Below are 20,002 nucleotides of genomic sequence, written 5' to 3'. Positions count from 1 at the left end.
CATGAGAATGAAGAGGATCAGAGGGAGAAGCAGACTCCCTGCTGAGCAGGGAGCCTGATGCGGGACTCGATCCCGGGACTCCAGGATCACGACCTGAGCCAAAGGCAGTCGCTTAACCAACTGAGCCACCCAGGCGCCCTCCCCTGTTATTAATTAATAAATCTAGCTTAATTTCACTGTGGTCAGAAAATATGCTCTGAAGTTTTCAATCTTTGAAGTCTGTTGAGGCTTCCTTGATCCTAAGTATAGTCAATTTGGAAAATGGCCCATGTGCCCTTGAAAAGAATCTGAATTCCATCATTGTTGGATGCATTTGTGTTAGTATGTCAATTATGTCAGTTTTGGTAATTGTGTTTAGATTTTCTCTATCCTTGTTGAAGTTTTGGTCTGCTTGTTCTATCAGCTATTGAAAGAGATATGTTAAAGTTTTTCATTATAACTGTGAATTTGTCTGTTTTTCTTTTAATTCTGTCAATTTTTGCTTTATACACACACACACACACACACACACACACACACACACACACAAACATACCCACAGTTATTGGATTTTAGAATTGTTATATGTTCCTCATGGTTTAATTTCTTTATCAGCCTACCACTTTACTCTTAGTGGTTCTTGCCTTTGAGTCTATTTTGTCTGATGCTAGTATAGCTACACACAGCAATATTTTGGTAAATATTTGCACGGTATACCTCTTTCTATAAACTGCTCTGTGTTCTTATATTTAAGGTTTGTTTTATGAGCAGGATATAATTTTTCACCCAATCTGATAGTCTTTTAATTGAAATATTGTCCATTTACATTTAATATAATTACTCTATATTTGTATTTTTATTTTTCGTCTTATGATTTGTCTTCTATATATACCATTTGTTGTTTTTTCTCTCCTTTCTTGCTTTTATTTTAAATTTTTATTTGATTCTTTTCCCTCTAGTAACTTACTAGTTATGAACTTGTCAATATACATTATTTTACTGTTCTTTTGGTGAAAACCATAGCAATTATAACATACATCGTTGCCTTAGTATAATGAAACTTAGGTTTTTTTTTTAAAGATTTTATTTATTTATTTGACAGAAAGAGACACAGCGAGAGAGGGAACACAAGCAGGGGGAGTGGGAGAAGGAGAAGCAGGCTTCCCGTGGAGCAGGGAGCCTGATGCGGGGCTCGATCCCAGGACCCTGGGACCATGACCTGAGCTGTAGGCAGACGCTTAATGACTGAGCCACCCAGGCACCCCTGAAACTTAGTTTAAGGAAAGTTATTACTTTTACCACTTTCCCAGTAATGCTAGGACCTTAAATACTTTATAACTCCATTTACCCTCTTATGTCTTTCACATTATTTTTGCCATAAAATTATATTCTACATAATTTTAAACTCCACAATATATTGTTAGTATCATTTTATAGAGTTAATACTGGCTTATACATAATTACAGAATTACTCTTTATAGTGTTCTTTATTCCTCCCTGCATTCCTTGTTTCTGCCTTCATTTTTCTTCAAGTAGAAGAATTCTGTCTTAGGGTTGTTTTTAGTGCTATCATGCTGGCAATGAATTCTCTCAATTTTTGCTTGTCTAAAAATGTCTTTATTTCACATTTATTGAAGGAAACTTTTTCTGGTATAGAAATCTAAAGAAGTACTACATCATTTTAATAGTCATCATATTAATAGTCTTACAGATGGGTACAAAATTTATTTAGCTTCAAATAATTTTCATAATTTATAATATTTACATTGATCTTGGTGTTTTAGTCACTCATGGGATTTCTCCTAACATTCCCTTCTTTCTAGCATTCTGTATTGAAAATAGTCCGGAATTTGGAAGGAAAAATACCTTGTGACCTTGATCAAGCCATTTAACTTCTTTGAGCCAGTTTCCTCATATATAAAATGGGAAAAATATAGTAGCTATATGTCACTGGAAATTATGATGTTCTGTTGAGTTATGTATGGAAGTGCTTTGCAATATGTGAAGTACCAATTAGTTAGAATTTTTTAGTGTCATTGTTATTTACTGAAACAAAAACATCTCTTTGTATTCAGTGTATATCCAGAATTCTCTTACCAGTGCACATTTTTATGATACCCGCAAAATGGTTAAAATGATAGTATTCATGTATATGTTTATTTATACTTGCCCCTGCCTTTTATAAGAAAGTAGGTTGGTGTTAGAAGTTACATAAAACTTACTTACACAAGATTGGTTGTAAGTTTATTTTTGATTTTTCAAGCAACTGACACGAAAAGGGAGACCTGGCTGGTTACACAATTCAAAATCCTCATAATACTAAAAATAATCCATTAATTTAGGGGAAGTACAGTTCTTTCTTAGTATACTAAGTTTAGGCAGGAAATTCCCCGTTACTTTTCTTAATGATGCTGAGTTATTTAAAAGATTATTCTGCTGGTTTAGAGGTTACTGATTTGCATGGTTAATCCAAATCAGTGTTGGACTGATCTAGAATTTTAATATTCTGTTTCATATGCTCAAAGGGAGAATTATACATTTTAATGTGAGCTACAAGTAGCTGCTTTTCCACCCTACTTGCAAATGGATTCTATTCAGAAAACTAATACAGAATGCCAGTTTCCTTTTCAAAATGCTTGGATACACATTTGAGGGAAGGTTAGGCTGATAAATTAAAATTTTAGTTTGCATATATAGTATTAACAAAACTGCCTTAGAAAGATATTTAGCTGTATTTTATTTTTCCTTCATAGAGGTTCCTTACTACGTTGATCAAATGTTTATTTGCCCTCCTGTATGCAGACATATTCCTGTTGTTTTGTTTCTTCTCTGACAAAAAGTGGTCATTCAGACTTACATTTTTGTAGGGTTTTTTTTTTTCATTTTTCCCTCTTTATTTATTAAACATATTTTTAAATGGAAACGAAAGTACAGAACTGAAGCTTTTAAACAAACAATCAAAGGGTATGTTAGTGTCTCACAAGCAATGCCATGACACATCTGAGGTTTTGTATGGTGATCAAATTTAAAATAGGACATATTTAAATTCTTTGATTTTGTCTTTAGGTCTCTGGCATGCATTTTATATGAGATGTGCTGCATGAATCATGCATTCACTGGCTCCAATTTCTTGTCCATTGTTTTAAAAATTGTTGAAGGTGACACACCTTCTCTCCCCAAGAGATATCCAAGAGAACTGAATGCCATCATGGAACGGTATGGAAAGAAATATATTGTCACAGAAGCAATTTTAAATTGTACTTATGTTTTAGTTCATTTGAAAAATAATTTTCTTCTTAAACATTACAGCATGTTGAACAAGAGTCCTTCACTGAGACCTTCTGCAATGGAAATTTTAAAAATCCCTTACATTGATGAACAACTACAGGTATTTCAAATGAAACGGATACTGGGAAACATGTATTAGCATTTATATACATTCGAGGACTTGAAGATAGGCTATGGGAATAAGATGCATAAAGAATCAGTCAGAAAAGAGAGAAACAAGATTTTTTTTTTTTTAAAGCTGAAGGAAATTATTAGTTGAACAATCTCTTTGCAAAAGAAGGTGTGTTAACTCCAGTTCCCCGAAGCCCCAGATATGAGAAGTTAGGGTTGTAATATTCTGCCTAAACTTTGTAAGCTCTTGGCTTACAAATCTTAAATATATACTTTGTAAATATATCCCTGCTAGGACAAGAACATACCACTAATAATGCTAAAATCTGGGGTTTTCGCTGAGCCTTTATTATGCCACTCCTTTCTTATATATCTTAATCATACTTTTTATTGATTAGGTGAGTTTGTTTTCCTGTAGATTAGAAATTTTGATGCAGAGAATCTATCTCTGGTGGTAAGAAAAAAGCAAACGGTACCTTCTTAGAAGATTTTTTGTTTTGTTTTTTTAACTTAGGCTTTTACAAATACCTCAGGCAAATTTCCTTGAGTTTTATGACTAGTTTTAAGGGGACCCACAAAGCAGTCATTCACCTTCAAAGATGGGCACACTTTTTTGTCCACGTCCAGTTCTAAGTTGGCAGGAAACAAGGATGCTGACTTGATGTGTCTGCATCAGTTGAGTGCTGAGCACAGTGCTGGAGGTGCTGAAAGGAAAGGAACAGCCATGGCTCCCGTCCTTTTGCAACTTGACTGCTAGTAAGAGGACCCAGTACCCAAGAAAGAGTAATTATACATTATCAGGAGCACTAGGAAGAAAGCTCACAGAATGCTGTAAAATAAGGGAAGGGAATAATGGCCTTTGTGGTCAAAGAAAGAGTAGGTGATGGTTCTCTACCAGTGAGATGGTGAGAAGCAGCCAGACATGTAAAGAGCCTGAGAGAGGGTTGGAACCACAGGGAATTAGCTGAGACAAAGCCCCGGATCAGGTTATGTTTCTAGATGGAGACATAGAGGGGAGGGTTCTTAGGCAAGAATGTGCGCTCTGGAGGAGCCCCTAAAGAAGTAGGGTAATAAGCAGTACTGGAGGGGAGGAGGCCAGAAGCTCCCTGGTACTTTGAGTTCTCCCTGTGTGTAGCTTTCCCGATGCATAGCCAGCTCCACTAGCCCAAGGGCAGGCCTCTGAAAAAAAGGCACAGGTGCTAACTGTTGGGATCAAAACCACACTGAGGGGGCTATGAGCAGACCAAAAAAAAGTTAAAAGGAATCCAAGGAGATCTGATGGGAAAAGGGTAAGGCAAGTGAGGCATTTGCCCTGAGACAAAATTAGAGAGGACACCAAAAACTCAGTAATCAGGATAAATAACATTTTATTGCAATGTTTAAAAAAATCCAAATTAATGCTAAAAATCCATGGTAACAAAATATCAAAAGTTCACAAACAGCATCCAACAGGGCTAGGATTAGGGTGATGGAAGTGAGGTAAAATGGTGCAGGTTCAGGGTTGGATCTTGTCTTTATTTAAACTTTTATTTATTTTCTTTTTTTTTAATTCCAGTATAATTAAAATACAGTTAACAGTTATGTTAGTTTCAGGTGTACACTAAAGTGGTTCACCAGTTCTATACATGACTCAGTGCTCATCGTAAGTGTAGTCTTAATTCCCTTCCCCTCTTTTACCCATCCCCTCACCTGCCTGGCAACCACCAATTTGTTCTCTATAGTTAAGAGTCTGTTTTTTGTTTGTCTCTTTTTTCATTTGTCCATTTGTTTTGTTTCTTAAATTCCACATATGAGTGAGATCACATGGTATTTGTCTTCCTCTGACTTATTTCACTAGCATTATACCTTCTAGATCCATCCATGTTATTGCAAATGGCAAGATTCAAACATTTCATATTATATTCTCCATGGCTTTTTGGTTTTTTTTTTTTTTTATATTGCTTTAAAATATGACTTATCTTGGTCACTGAGTCTTTTGGTGCCCCTTCAGTTTTACACCTGAGGCGAGTGCCTCACTTGTCCCAGCCTAGTCCTGGCTCTGGGAGTGGGGACACTGTCCAATACTGGCAGAGACGGGGAAGAGCTTGTTTGTTCTTGGAGCTAAGGGGGGGCCTGCCTGTGGTGGGTAGCAGGGAGTGAGAGAACAGGCAGAGAGTGCCAGATGAAATTGGAGAAGCAGGCAGGAGCCTGACCCCCCACGACCTTGCTACATAAGCTACCCTGCAATTTTTTGTAACCCTTTTTGCAATTTTTTGTAACCCTTTTTCGAAGGAAAAGTGGTTACCAGTGGGTTTTGTTTTCAAGCTCTCAGGCATGGTCAATAACACTGCACATCAGAAAAGGCCCCTGGTAGTCGGCTGCCCTTTCATCCCTGAAGAGGAGTATTTAAAGTGCGACAGGCTTGTTCTTTTTTTCAGCACCTGTTGTGTAGATACTCAGAAATGACTCTGAAAGACAAGAATTTGAATTGTCAGAAGGAGGCTGCTCAGATAATTAATGCCATGTAAGTAATTGCTTTGTTTTTAAAAAGCCCATTGAGCATATTCTTAAATGCATTTATCTTTAAAAATCTATTAGTGCTAAGCTGACTGCACAGGGTTTCCTAGAATTCACTTAAGTCTTGCCAAGAAATTAAGGAGCTTCAGCAAAGCCCCTTTGCCCCAGGTGGTAGTAAATTGAAATTATAAAAGTTTTAACAATTGCACACCTTACAGATCTGCAGGGTAGCTCTGCAGTTGCCTTGTAAGTATGTAGAGAAATTAATATCTCAAACATTTAGTGATAGTTATGCTAATGAACCTTCCATATTAAGCATAGATAGTTTTCACATGTTGTTTGTTTAACAGGAACTGGCAGAGTATCTATTGAGAAGACAACACTGTGAAGTCCTAGAACAATGGAAAATAGCCCAATTTACTTCCTTGAGATATACATATGAAGTCGAGAATGTCTTTTTCACAAACATAATTATTTCTTGACGTAACTTCTCTCTCCTATCTCATTCAAAATTCCTGTGCTATAACATACAAGAGCCTAGAATACTAGGTGACTTCAGAACAGCCATGTATAGCTGTGCAGGCTGTGGACTGCACAACTCAAGAGGTTATATAAAGACCAAATCTATAATTTTGCTGAGGAACTCTCTATGTAATTTTATGAGGACCCTATGAAAATGGCAGTCCCTCCCCAGAGCTGTGCAAGGCAGTAGGTGAGAACAGTAGCCTTCGTTAGCCTAATCTTCAAGGCCAAATAACAGTATGCTTCTCTGAAACTCAGTCCAGTGGTTTCTCAAGTGAACTATGTTTGTTTTCCAATTTCACATTCAAACTGAGGAAACTGGTTCATCAAAGGTACTCAGTCTTCGTTTAATGCATGATCTCCAGTTAAAATACCCTGCACCTCAGGGACTAATGTTTGAGGCATGCTCCTATAACCTAATTTCCTTAGGTTGCTAATTATTCTTTCAAGATGCCTGGAATTCCAATTTTATTTTATTTAAACTGAGATGTGAGAGTAGGAAAATACTAGGCTAATCTTAGCTATCATTTTGTACTGCAGTTGTGATTCCATTTACCTGACAGTGCTTACAGTTAAAGTGTGCCAGAATCTGATCGCTTGTATGGTCTTCCACATTATGAAATATTGGTTTCAAATTGTCACTGTTTTTTTTTTCCCCCATGAACTATGACTGTGTTTCAAGGAGCTCTGTTTGATCTTACAGAATAAGGGGTGTATATTCCAGAAAATCATGTGTCCCCTAGAGGCTGTGGACTGTATTCCAGAGGGATGAGAGCTGCTACAAATGGTCATTACAATTACACGATTATTACAAAATAATAAAGATTAGAGTGGGAATGAGATGAAATGGAGACTTCTCCTAGTATTTTGTAAGGAGGGAGCTGAGTGCAAAAGGCATTCTGCAATATTGGCCCTAACCAAGTCAAGCACAGAAACAATTATCATTGGGGATATGGTTGCAGACCTTTAATACATGAGTAATGTAAGCACGTTTCTTTAACTGAAGAAAGAGCCTCTTTTATTTTTTTTAAGTTTTTAAAAATATTTTATTTTTTGAGAGAGAGACAGTGAGGGAGGGAACACAAGCAGGGGGAGTGGGAGAGGGAGAAACAGACTCCCTGCTTAGCAGGGAGCCCAATGCGGGGCTCGATCCCAGGATCCTGGGATCATGACCTGAGCCGAAGGCAGACGCTTAACAACTGAGCCACCCAGGAGCCCCAAGAAAGAGGCTCTTAAATAACAATTTTAACTAATATCCTTTGGGGTGCTTGGCACCGTTATAAGCACTTTACATGAATTAACTCATTTAAACTCACAAGAACCCTATGAATTAGGTACTATTATTATCTATTATTATTATTATTTTAATGATCATAGGGAGCTTAAATAACTTGCCCAAGGACATATACATGTAACCTGGGAGCTAGGGTTCAAACACAGACAATGTTATTAACCTGTGTGATAACCACTGTGCCATGCTTACCTGCTGTATGAAGCATAGAATATACAACATATTCAACAAAATTTAACTATTACAAGACTACCGTTTGGGTTCCTTTGATGTGTCAGACACTGTACATACATTGTTTCATATAATACTAAAGCCTGTTCTTTACAGATGAGAAAATGGAGCTTCAGAGAGGTTCAGTAACTTGCCCAAGGCTACAGAGCTAATTGTGTGGTAGAGATGGGGTTCAAACCCTGCCTGATTCCAAACATTAAATCCTATCCGCAGGGTTGAATTAGTCTGCCAGTCCATTTACTCCTTGATGGCCAAGATCCTAATTTGTCTTACATTATGAAAACCAGTCATAGGCCATGAAATGAGCAGAAATTTGGAAAGCACATAATTTGTTTTTAAACAAAAGTCTAATTTGAAAAATATTACCAATTAACCACAGTCCTGGTTGGCTCATTACCTACCCTGAGTTTATTAGTTTTTGCCTGGTCTGTCTCGAGATGCTTTCCCCTTCTCAGTAGTGTAATGATACTTCTGTAAAATATTTGTTTAATTTTTCTGAGCATGTTTGGGATGAGTTGCATGCGGGGGATCTTTATTATTTATAGGCAAAAAAAGATCCACCTGCAGACTCTGCGGGCGCTGTCTGAAGTGCAGAAAATGACACCAAGAGAAAGGATGCGGCTGAGGAAGCTCCAGGCAGCTGATGAGAAAGGCCAGAAGCTGAAGTAAGCTGTCTTTCCTTAAGGTACCCTGCGCTCTGGCCACTGCCCAGGGCTCTGAAGAAATTGACTGGAGAAAAGCAGAAGCAAAAACAAGAAAGCAAAATGCACATATGCATTATATATTTCTTTGTTTCTTCACTCACTCATCCCCATAGATGGTTATCGGATGCCGGCCACTATTAATGTCAGGCCTTCAGTCTTGTGTGCAAAGAAAGATTGAATGTCAGGGAGGTTTTTAATGATGAAAACATAGAGTCAGCCTCCAAATGAAGCCTTGTTACTGCTGACACAACCTGCATATACCCCAGTGAGAGGGTGAAAAGAGTGGCTTCACTATGGGTCCTCATTCCCCAGATGTTTGCTGTACCCCCTCTGCCAGGAGACCTAGCTGGTCTATAGTGAGAAGAATGTACCGGCAGGAAATTGTGGGCTTTAGAAAGCAGACTGGAAGCAGCTCTGCTCTGTCAAGTGAAGCCCTTTGCTCTGGGCAACCCTGCTGGTAATTCAAGTATTTACAGGAAAAGGGGAGATTCCAAAGAGCCCTAGACTCCCAGTTTCTCGAAGACAGATTTTTCAGTTGGTAGGTTATCCAGTCTCCTAATTTTTCTTCTTTCTTTCTCTGCCAACTTTTTGGTAGCTTAGAAGCCCCAACTAAGAACTAGAGAGACAGAAAAGACCTGAAACTCAAATCTGTTCATTTTGTGACCTTGGTAACATATCTGAAAAAGAATTTGGAGGTATTCTTGCACTTACAGTACATACCATTTGGAACCAAGTAAGAATCTGTGAGACTACTTCTTTTCCCTTAACTCATGCTTTCTGTAATCAATGTGGAAAAAGATTTCTGTCAAAGTGCACCATGGGCAATCGTGTGCTGGTAAATGTTTAACAACCACCACCTCTGGGTTTGTGGGGCTGGAGGGTGTAAATGTTCCTGCAATGGCCAATTTCAAGCTACCAATGTGATATCATCCAATGTTCAGTTAGAAGATATGTACACAGTCTGCTCTTGGGAACAAGTACAAGCTGGTTTCTGCAAACCACTGCACCACTCAGTGTGGGTTTGACTGAGAAAATATATTTACATAAATTGCTTGAGCCATTGTATCAACTAACAGTCCTGGATCTATTTCTGAGGCCTCAGGAATAGCATTATTTCTGGGGTGCCATGACTCTTGTCATTGAGGGTTTAAAAGGAAAATTAAATCTGACAGGAACAAATCAAAAAGGCAATTTAATAACTTACATGCACATTACAAATTATATTTCAGATTAAAACTGTTTTTTATACACAAAGAAAGTCATAGATCTTCCATATGACCTTCAATATGTTTATTATTTAAAGGCAATGGTTATAAATAAAGTTTGGTCTTAATTTTATGAATGAATTGCTTTGGAATTGTTTTTGATCATTATTTCTAGAATTTGAGCACAGTCGTGTGTTTTAGCTAGAAAACGACTCTATTGTCAGAAGGGATGTAATGTACCCACTTTATAAACAAAATTTGACTACAGGGATATTCAGTGACTTTTCAAAAAATCTAAATCTAAATTAGCACACAAGTAATCACAAGAACTTAAATCTTTCTTCCGGCTTAGTAGCAAGTCTATGACATTTACCTCTTCTATACTAGACAAGACAAAATGTGTTGGAGAAAAATTCCCCTTCACAGTGGCTCTCAAGTTCTTTCAGTAAATTCTTTGAAATCTAGCTCTCTTCTCCTTGTTTGTGGGTTTATTCATCCTGAGAGCGGTAATTGAGTTATTAGTACATGTTGAGCATGGTCTGGGTATTGGTGACACACACCCTTGCCATCACAGAGAATGTGCAGAGGTCCAGACTGCCTTCTTTTGCCTCAGAGTCCCACAGATCCTCACGAGGAATCTGACGTGATAAGAATTCTGTGTTTTTAATATGTGTCAACCCCTAGTGTAATCACCTGGTAGAAACTGGGATTTTTTTCTGGAATGTTCAGGGACCCCTGCTTCTAAGAAATGTTATCCCCGGAAATTAGAAAATGAGAAGTACAGACATGCTAATGTTTTGTTTTATAAAACCTAAATAACTTTATTCTTGAAATTGCCATATGGCAAATGTGTGTATATCTAATTCTGAATTTCAGTGATGCATTTTAGGGATCCTAAGGATGGATAAGGAACCAGAGCATCATCATGTGTGCTTTAAAAGAGAATCCAGTGAGTGCTACACTGCATTTACCTTGATGAGGGAGAGACCCGTTGGCCTGGCTTCTCAACACCCCAGTTTGCCTGTTGAAACAGGGATCACACTTACCTGCATAATATAGATATGGCTTTAGCAAAATGCAGCTGTTTTCTACACTCACTTTAAATTTGCAGGAAGCTTGCAGAAGAAAAGTATGAAGAAAATAACAAAAGAATGCAAGAGTTGAGATCTCGGAACTCTGAGCAGCTAACTGTTGATATACTCCATGTAAGTGCTCTCTTGTTTTAAATGTTACATCAGACCTTTAATTGCTTAGATTCATCACATTCATGTGGCCAGTCAGGTAGGAAAAGGGACATAGGGGGAAAAAAGAGCATCCAGACCAATTTTGCCCTATTTAGGGTGGAGGTACTGGGGTTCATTTTAGCATATAGGCCAATGGTTAGTGATGACACTAATTCAGAGCATCTGTACTTAGAGATGGATCAATACATTGATCCAAAAACATCAAGTGCCTACTGTGTACAAGAAAACTCAATCAGCATGGAATGAACAATTGGATGAGTAAAATTATGACTTTGCAGAACAAATGCGTGTATATCTAATTTTGAATTTCAGCTGTGCTATTTTTGCATTACCTCTTAATCCATTGTTCTCGTTCTGTCTTATTTTTTGTTCTTTCCCTTTTTATTTTCTGTCTCCTATCTATATCATTGTGCATTGTGTTAATAACCCCTTTCGAACTCTGAATAATTACCTTGGATGTCCAATAATACATAGGGTTGCGGAGTCACATGAAATGGACCCTGAATCATTTCTTCAGCATCCCAAGCCCCTCAGTAGCAAATACATTTTCTTTAATGGTTAAAAACATCTTCATGAGCCATGGTATAGGCTCTGATACTTAAGGAAGTCTTTCTTCAGGATCATATTTGGACAATAGACATCAACCCCAACTTCCTAGCTCTTCTGGTAAAAGCGACATGGGAAGGAGTCATTTTTATGGAGAACTTTAGGTCTCAAATTCTGGTTGTTCATTCACTGGGGAATCTCTGTATCTGAAGGAGATTCTTTTTCTTTGGCAGGAAGAGCCAAGCCCCCCTGAGGCTGTCGGGCTGATCTCTGAAGTCTGGGGACACTCATTCTGCTGTAGCTCAGTGAACAGAGAGCTCCAAACCCTGGGGCATTGCAGGAGCCCCCAGCAAAGCTCACTTTCAGCCAGGCAGAGCAGAGCTTAGGGTCACTTGTTTTCTGCCTCCATCTGAGAGGTAACCCACCTTTCTCAATTATTCAATGGTTGTGAGTGTTGTCGATTTCTGAAAACCCAAAGTTGGACGAGATGGAGGGGTCCCACCTTCTCTGACCTTAAGAGTATCTCTTTCTTGGACCCTTTAGCAGATAATGTGGGGACACTGGTGACATGTGCTCAATCCCACTTGCCCCCCTCTCTGCTCATCTCCCACCCCGTTAAGTAAAGCCAGCTGTGGGATCTGTTGTGGGTCCCAGAGACATGGAAGATGGGATCATTCCCATTCATAGAACCTGGTGAATGGAAACGCTTGGCTCTTGCAGATGATATCCTCTAGCTGGTTCAGTCTTGCAGACAGGGTTGCTCGGCAATCCCTCCAATCCGCCCCCCCCCAGGTATCTTGCCCTGTTTTATGCAATTATATCAGCCATTTCCATCTTGGCCCCTCATTAGTATCCCACCTTCTCACTTTCAAATGTCACTTTCTCTTTAGGCAAATCCTCTTTGACCTCACAGGTCCACAATCGACTGGCTCTTCTCTAAATTCTTATAGCTTACAGCAATGCTTGTCAAACTTCAAAATTCACCCAAATCACCTATTGGTTTTGTTAAAAGGCAGATTCTGATTTGGCTGGTCTGGGGTGGGGCTTGGGATGCTGAATTTTTAACAAGCTCCCTGGTGATTCTGAGGCTGCTTATCCAGGACCACACTCTGATTAATAATGGACAGAAATTGAGGCTCTTGAAAGCCATTCACCTTCAGATGTAGTAAGACCTGGAAAAGCCACCGATTAACAGACTTTCTTATAGACTCTTTAGGAAAAAAGCATTTCATGGGGTTGGAAGTAAAGGAAAAGTGACCTGGACTTTCTTGTTCGCCCCAGGAGAAGGATGAAGAGAGGAGGCTAGGCTAGGCAAGAGACACGGTTAATCATATTCACAGGCACAGAGTGAGGCAGGTTTAATGATATTCAAAGAACAAAGGGAAGCCAGACACTGCGGAGGGACTGAAGGGTTTTAAACATCTCAAGAAAAGGCATCAATGAGCTGGAAAAGAGGAAATAAAATGTAAGAAAGAAATTGGATTAATCAGATGCAAGAAGCTAAAGAAAAACGTGAAGAGGAGTAAAGGAAGAAAGAGGAAAAGGCTCCTATCTCTGCTCATACACATATTTATGATTTAATTTCTTCCTGATTTTGCTGGGGCTCGGTTCTCTGGTTCTTACTCCTTCTCTCTTGCCAGCTGATGCAAAATGCTTTATATTTCAAAAGCAGTTGTATGAGATAAAATCAGAGTTAGGGGAGAAAATGGGCTGGCTCTGTCATTTCTTAAACATGTTATAAAAATTCTTTGAGGCCTTTAGAATGGCTTGTTTTACCAGATCCTAACTAACAGGGCCTTTTATTTTGGCAGGCATTTTCTGCTTGGCTGAATTTGGGCTTTGAAATCACCACCTAGTTGAACGTGGAATCATGTTAGGCACCATTTCCTTAAAGGGTGGTAGCTTTAAAACAACTAGAATCCATAATACACTGGATAAGCCCGGTCTTTCTTTTATCTTGTGGCACTTGTAGTTGTGATGGTACCAAAACTGGGTTTCTGTGAGAAGTGTGTAACTGATCAGGTCTCCATATATGAAATAGTAAAGGGGATCAAAGATCAGAGCAAATCCTTTCTAAGAGAAGCAATTATAACAATTCTGTCTGTTCTCTTCAGAGAACCTCAGCAAATCAAAGCCAATTGAAGGTCCAAATTCTTATTTTCCAATAATTTCTGAAGTAGAAGTGAAAACACACTTCATGCAATCTCTTCTTTGTTCTTAAGGTTGCCTGTGCACTGTCAGTGATCCTTTGAAATTTGGAACCAATTTCACCTCCTACAGCAATTATACAGTGCAAAAACTGGACTTCTTAAAAAATATTTAATGACTGTATTTTCACAAATGCTGTTATGTACCACAGTGTGGCATGGCTTTATTTCACTTATTCATTAAGATGAGTTTGAGCTTTCCCTTCTGTTTTTAATAAGAAGACCCTCTTGGTGTAGTTCTCCATGAAAACCACTTATCAAGGAAAATAGGTCAGTTCAACATTAGCTCTAGGTTGCAAACACACACACACACAACAGAAAAAAACAAAATGATCTATTGAAATACCTACTGATATATTTGAGAGATTTAACTTTTGCTTTTATTTGAAGTGTGAGTTCTTTCATGTGTCCTCGTAGATCTCTTTCTTTAGGAAGCTGGAGCACTGGAGCAGAATCACAGCACTGTTAAAGCTAGATGAGAACTTGGAAGTCATCCAGGCCAACAGCTCCACTTCTGAGATGAGGAACCGAGCAGGGCTGGACTAGGGGGAGGTGGGTGTGGGACCCTGGATGCAGAATTACAGGGGGTATTTGTTCTTAGCTGTGGATCACTCCTGCTCTTGCATGAGCTGGAAAGTGAATACCTCCATTGTGCACCTGGGCATTCCTCCTGCCCCACCCTAGTCATGGCCCTGAAACGGATGCCATGGAAGGTTCAGGTCACCTGCTGAGTTGGTTCAAGGCTGCTTCTCTTCTCCCAGGCTGCCTTTCTGAAATTTGAAAGTGGTATCATGTTTAAGGGAGAGGATTTGACAGATTTTTATTTCCAAATAGTCTTCTAAACAATAGTTTCATTTGTGGTAATCCTGTTTCCTTCTATCAGCTTCTCATGAACTGTTAATTACCTTCCACAAGGAATTTGATGACCTGACTTCAGAGAACCTGCCTGAGTCTCAGCCCATTCCTTCTTTGGACCTTGACCCACTTGAGTCAAGTATAGAAGATCATGGTATGACTGACCTTGGAGATCATGGTATGAGTTTGCGTCAGTATTCGGAAGGGTTGGCACATGGGTTGGTGTGGCTGACCCTCTAGTAGGCCTGGCTGGCCTCTGAGAAAAGCCTTGGATGGATGTAACCACCTTCCATCAGTTTGCCAGAGCTGAGCTGGGACCAGGATAAAAAGCAGAGAAGCCAAGGGATTTGTCTGTTCTCTTCTATCTTCTTTGTAATAGATGAAGATGAGTTAGAAACTCACACCAGGTGAGAAACCTCTTCTACATGAGTTAAACAATGTCATCATTAACTGACTCTGGAATAGTGTAGGACTGTGAATGCTCTGAAGTACTGTTTCCCTCTTCTAGAAGTGATTTCCCTGGCCTTCATAAATTTAAAGTGAATAAATGAAGTCAGGCTTTGGAAAATCAACCATATGGATGTGCAATCATTGCCAGAAGCGAAGTGCTCAGAGCTGTAACTCAAATGGGAGAGAGAGAGCATAGCTTAATGGTTGAAAACATGAATTTTGGAGTCAAAAGCTGCCCCTATGAGGGGACAGCTTCATCTTTGTAGATCTCAGTTTCCTTATCTATGAAACAAGAACAGTACCTCCTTTAGGAGTTGTGGAAAGCAAATGAGAGTAGGCATGTGATGTGCTCTTGCCTCAGTGCCCAACATACAGTAAAAGCCAAAGAAAGGGGAACAATTTATGACCCCAGGAGAGAGGGTTATGACCATGGGGGCCATCTCAGGCTTGTACCACCCTCCCCAGTGCCTGGGACAAAGTGCCAGGAATAGTATAGGCACTCGATAAATATATCTTGAATAAATGAATGAATGATATGTTAGTCTGGCCCTCTGAGAAGCAGATGTCAAGATGGGAACAAAAGTGCAAGGATATTATTAGGGAAATTATTAGGAAAATATCTGCATAAAAGACATTAGGAAAGGAGCTGGAAAAGCCTGAACCATCAGACCATGATTCAAGTCATGTTCCAAATGAAAAGAGAGAGGTTTGGTGGATGTGTACTAGTCTGCTAGGCAAACAGAGGCAACCAAGACATCAGGAAGTCTTTAAGCAAAGTCAGCCATCAGGGGGGCTTGCCTTAGTATCCCTGCTATACTTTAGCAGTGGTAGTAGCCTCTGAGAGAATACAGGGATGGATTCCAGAACACAGCCCTGGGGCCCTTGACCAATTATGCTCTTTGTTGTGGGAGGTCTTTCAGGTGTGTCCTCAGGGCTGCACAATGGTGTAACAACTCTCTTGGGCAGTAGTTGAGTCCTCTTTGCAAACTGAGAGTGAAAGTAGTGAAATTTGGATTGACTGGTCATCTCAGCCCGAATTTGCATTTGATGTCTTCCTGACACAGCTTTTAGAACTTGTGCTGCCTCCTTCACCTGTAAGGAAACTAGCACCTGAAGCTCTTTAGGTTGGCATTTGCCAACTTTTAAAATGGTGTTGTGGAAGCCATCTGGTAACAGGTGTTATTGACAAACAAATATGTATATCAGACGGATTTGCATCTTAGAGCCTTTTTAGGTATTTCTTTAATATATTGTTATTTTCCAAAGGTAAAACTTAGAAGCACAGAAATATCCCATGGGCCTTTCTTTCTAAAAATATAAAACTGAGAGTTAGGCTATTGGGTGATGTGGATGACTTGTGCTTTACTGTAAGGCAGAGCCATCCCTGTGTATAAAGAGGAAGCCCCAGAACAGGATATTGAGTGGGTGGTCTAGGATCAAGAGGTCTGGGCCCATGAGTGGGTTTCTTCATTTCTCAGTATCTTCATTATAATGTGGCATCATGCTAGGACCTGGTTCCTAGGATGGTTGGAAGGAACTCCCTGAGACAGTGGGTAACATGGCTTATCACCAATGCCTGACATGGCATAGCTACTTAATATATGTTAGCTATTGGGGCACCTGGGTAGCTCAGTAGGTTAAGCTTTCGACTCTTGATTTCAGCTCAGGTCATGATCTCAGGGTCCTGGGATTGAGCCCCACATTGCTTCAGGCTCCCAGGTCAGGAGGGAGTCTTTTTCTCCCTCTCCTTCTGCCTCTCCCCACTGCTTGTGCTCTCTTTTTCAAATAAATAAATATATAAAAAAATAGATGTTAGCTATTGCAATTAGGCATTGAGTAAATGTTTTTTGATTCCTGCTGAACCGAACAGGCAGGTCCTATTAAAAATAAAGGGAAAAAATATTAAAAAAAAAAAAAAAAAGAGGTCTGGGCCCAGCCTCTGGGTCTCAAGTAGAAAAGTACTTACTACTCATTTCATAATGAGAAACCAATGACATTATGTAATTTGCTCAAGAACTCAAAAGTGCCTGCTTTCTAGAGGAGCACCCTTTCCATTTTCCCCAAAGTGTGTGCATTTGGAGGGTGTGGGTAGGAGCAATAGATTCTCAGGAAGCAGACAAATGAGTTGGACTTTCAAAAGGCAGAGTCTTTGTGGGACTCTTGCTAATTTTTGTGAACTGTAGTAGTCAAATTACTCCTAAGCTAGCCCTGACCACAGGTTGCACCTGCTACCAGGAGACTCACGCTGATGTCCTCCTTTGTCTTTTGTCAAGGGGGTTTCAATATGGTAGACCAGAAATTGATTTACCAGCCAAACTGGAAATGGTCAAATCTACTCCTTTGACCACCTTATTTATGCTATAAGAAAACACTACTTAGGTCTCCCATAATAAGCCGTCAGATCCAAAAAACACATTATGGTTTTAGTTGGGCCAAATGCCTTGTAAAATACGTTAAACATTCCCCTTATTACTTCCTTCCTGTGAATTTATATTTTTCTAAATTGGAAAGGGAGACCTAGAACTATGAAAACATAACCTTTGGGTTGATGATTGATTGGACTTATGGGCCACTTCAAGATTATTAGTGATCATAAAGCTGTATCATGAAATTTTGAGATATGAGACTTTAATTTGTTGATGAATTCTGAAGTGGTTATTTTCCCCATTCTCTTTGCCTTTTAGAAGATTTGACTCCAAACTTTTAGCACCCAGAGGAAGTTTTATTTATTTTTCATCTAGCATGTATATGTAAAATAAAATTACACAGTCTTTTTTTGAAGCTTCTACACCAAATGTTTAATCAGTCTTTGATGTTGAATTGGAAAATTCCCTCTGGGATGTGAGGAGTTAGTTGCAGAGAAGGAAAACTGAGTAAGACGTTATTTACATTTGATATGCATTTCGTTGACTACCACTGATTTAACCTAGCCAAAGTCATGGATAACCATTATAATCAAATGAGAAAGCACAACTAGAACATTAAAGAAATTATCCCTATCCCTAACCCCATGCATGTGATACTGATGATTTCTTGCACATTAATTTCTGCCAGGAATGTCATTGCATTTAGCTTTATTTTCAGCAGCTCCCTGTTGAGTTGCAGAATAGGGTTTCTTGCAAAGCTGGAATAGCTTGAGGCTCATGAGCTTGGTGCGGACAGAGCATGGCTCTCAATCCACCTGTTCAGATGATAAAGCTTCACTAGGGTAGGCCGTGGCTGCCTGCCCATGGCCTGACCAGTTGTCACTTAAGTACCCTTTCAGCTACTCCTTGAGCAAGTCCCGAGCCCCTTCCCTGTGCTCAGAGAAAGCTCTGACCTCAGGGGGCGTTGTCCTTTGCTTGCCCATAAGAAGTCCGCATGCCCTTTGTGGCTGTGGCCTGCTCTGTGACTTATGGTGTCCTCTCTTCCCTTTAAATGTCCAAGTGGAAATAAAGTGATTTGAAATCTGTTAGACAATGATATATTTTTATTGTTTTAATTTTAAAAAATGAAAACACTGACTCTGCAATTCTACCTCTAGATAATTACCTAAGAGAAAGGAAAGCATGTCTCCAAGATGATCTGTACACAAATGTTCTTAGCAGTTTTATTCGTGGTACCAAAAATTAGAAATAAGTGTCAACCAACAGATGAATGGGTAAATAATGGTTTATCCATACAATGTAATACTTCTTGGCAATGAAAAGGAACAAAATATCAATACATACAACAATATGGATGAATACCAAAAATACTGTGCTGAGTGAGAGAGGCCACAAACAAAGGAGTTCATATTGAATGATTGCATTTCTGTGAAGTTCTAGAACCAGCAGCACTTATCTGTAGTGATAGCAATGAGGCCAGTGGTTGTCTGGGAATTAGGAATTGTCTCAAAGGGCACAAGGGAATCTTTTGTGGTGATGGAAAAAGTCGATACCTTGATTGTGGTGGTGGTTTGCCCTGATGTATATATTTGTTAAAACTCGCTGAGTTCTGTGCTTTAAATGAGTGCATTTTATTGTCTATCAATTATACCTCAATAAAGTTGATAAATAAAAAGAACTTTGCTAAGATATCCAGAAAAAAGAAGAAAGGAAAAAAAACCATTAAGAGTAATGCCTCAGTCTGTGCTTTAGCTAATGGATAGACGAGAGAGACTCTGGTGAGGTCATGGAGAGAGAAGGCAACTGCGAAGATCTCTAGTATTACTTGGGACACAAAGTCCTTAGTCCAGATAATGACATCTTCTAATGTCAACTGAGCAATATTGCCTTCCACAAGGAATGTTAACAGAGTTTTGGGGTCTTCTCTCCAGAGGAAAATTGGCTTAAAGATGAGGGCCTGGGATCCCTTAGCTCCTCTCTTCAGGCTTTATAGTTGGAGGTGTCACACTGGTGTGGCAGGAACCCATACCAGCAAGTCTCATAGGACCTCATGTCCTCTGAAAGCAGCCCGAACATACTAGAACAAAAAATAACAGCCCGGACTCCAAAACCCAGCCCAGAGAAGCTGGTAGAGCTGCCTGGCTCAGTAGACCTCAAAAAAGACAAAGCGCTGGGAGGTGTCACGTCTATGTTCCTAGATGTCCCATCACTCCCAGAGCTTTAGATGTCTTAAAGACTTCATTTCTAAATATAAATTGATGGTGGTTTTATTTCAGATTTGTCACAGATGCCACCGAGTTAAATTTGTGTTGCATGGTAGTGTTTCCACCTGACTCTCGTACTTACACCCAGGAATAAAGGCTCCTGCAGACACTCTAATTTCCTCCGCTCTAGAGGGTAATTAAAATGAATCTAATATTGAGTAAAGATGTGCTGATTCTCCACCCTGAGGCATTATTTAATAATTTAGACCATTCCTTCCATAGGAGAAGCTGGGTAGGTGCCTC

The 20,002-nt window shown here is 39.4% G+C and overlaps 1 protein-coding gene across 7 annotated transcripts in view; it reads left to right on the top strand.

Moving 5' to 3' along the window:
• The window catches only part of NEK11 (NIMA related kinase 11), a 240,963-nt gene that overhangs the window by 95,679 nt on the left and 125,282 nt on the right, over positions 1-20,002 (top strand). For all 7 annotated transcript variants that reach the window (XM_073900204.1, XM_073900190.1, XM_025882286.2 and 4 more), the window contains exons 6-11: positions 3,046-3,195; positions 3,289-3,367; positions 5,796-5,881; positions 8,464-8,583; positions 10,939-11,032; positions 14,740-14,857. In XM_073900204.1, the coding sequence (XP_073756305.1) occupies positions 3,046-3,195; positions 3,289-3,367; positions 5,796-5,881; positions 8,464-8,583; positions 10,939-11,032; positions 14,740-14,857 (647 nt within the window). The remainder of the gene's footprint in view (positions 1-3,045; positions 3,196-3,288; positions 3,368-5,795; positions 5,882-8,463; positions 8,584-10,938; positions 11,033-14,739; positions 14,858-20,002) is intronic.

The sequence above is a fragment of the Callorhinus ursinus genome, unplaced genomic scaffold (assembly GCF_003265705.2).
Source record: "Callorhinus ursinus isolate GAN/ISIS: 27379988/994484 unplaced genomic scaffold, GSC_fseal_2.0 scaffold1, whole genome shotgun sequence".
NCBI lineage: Eukaryota > Metazoa > Chordata > Mammalia > Carnivora > Otariidae > Callorhinus > Callorhinus ursinus.
Note: the sequence above shows the minus strand (reverse complement) of the source record. Positions and strands in the feature narration are given on the sequence as shown.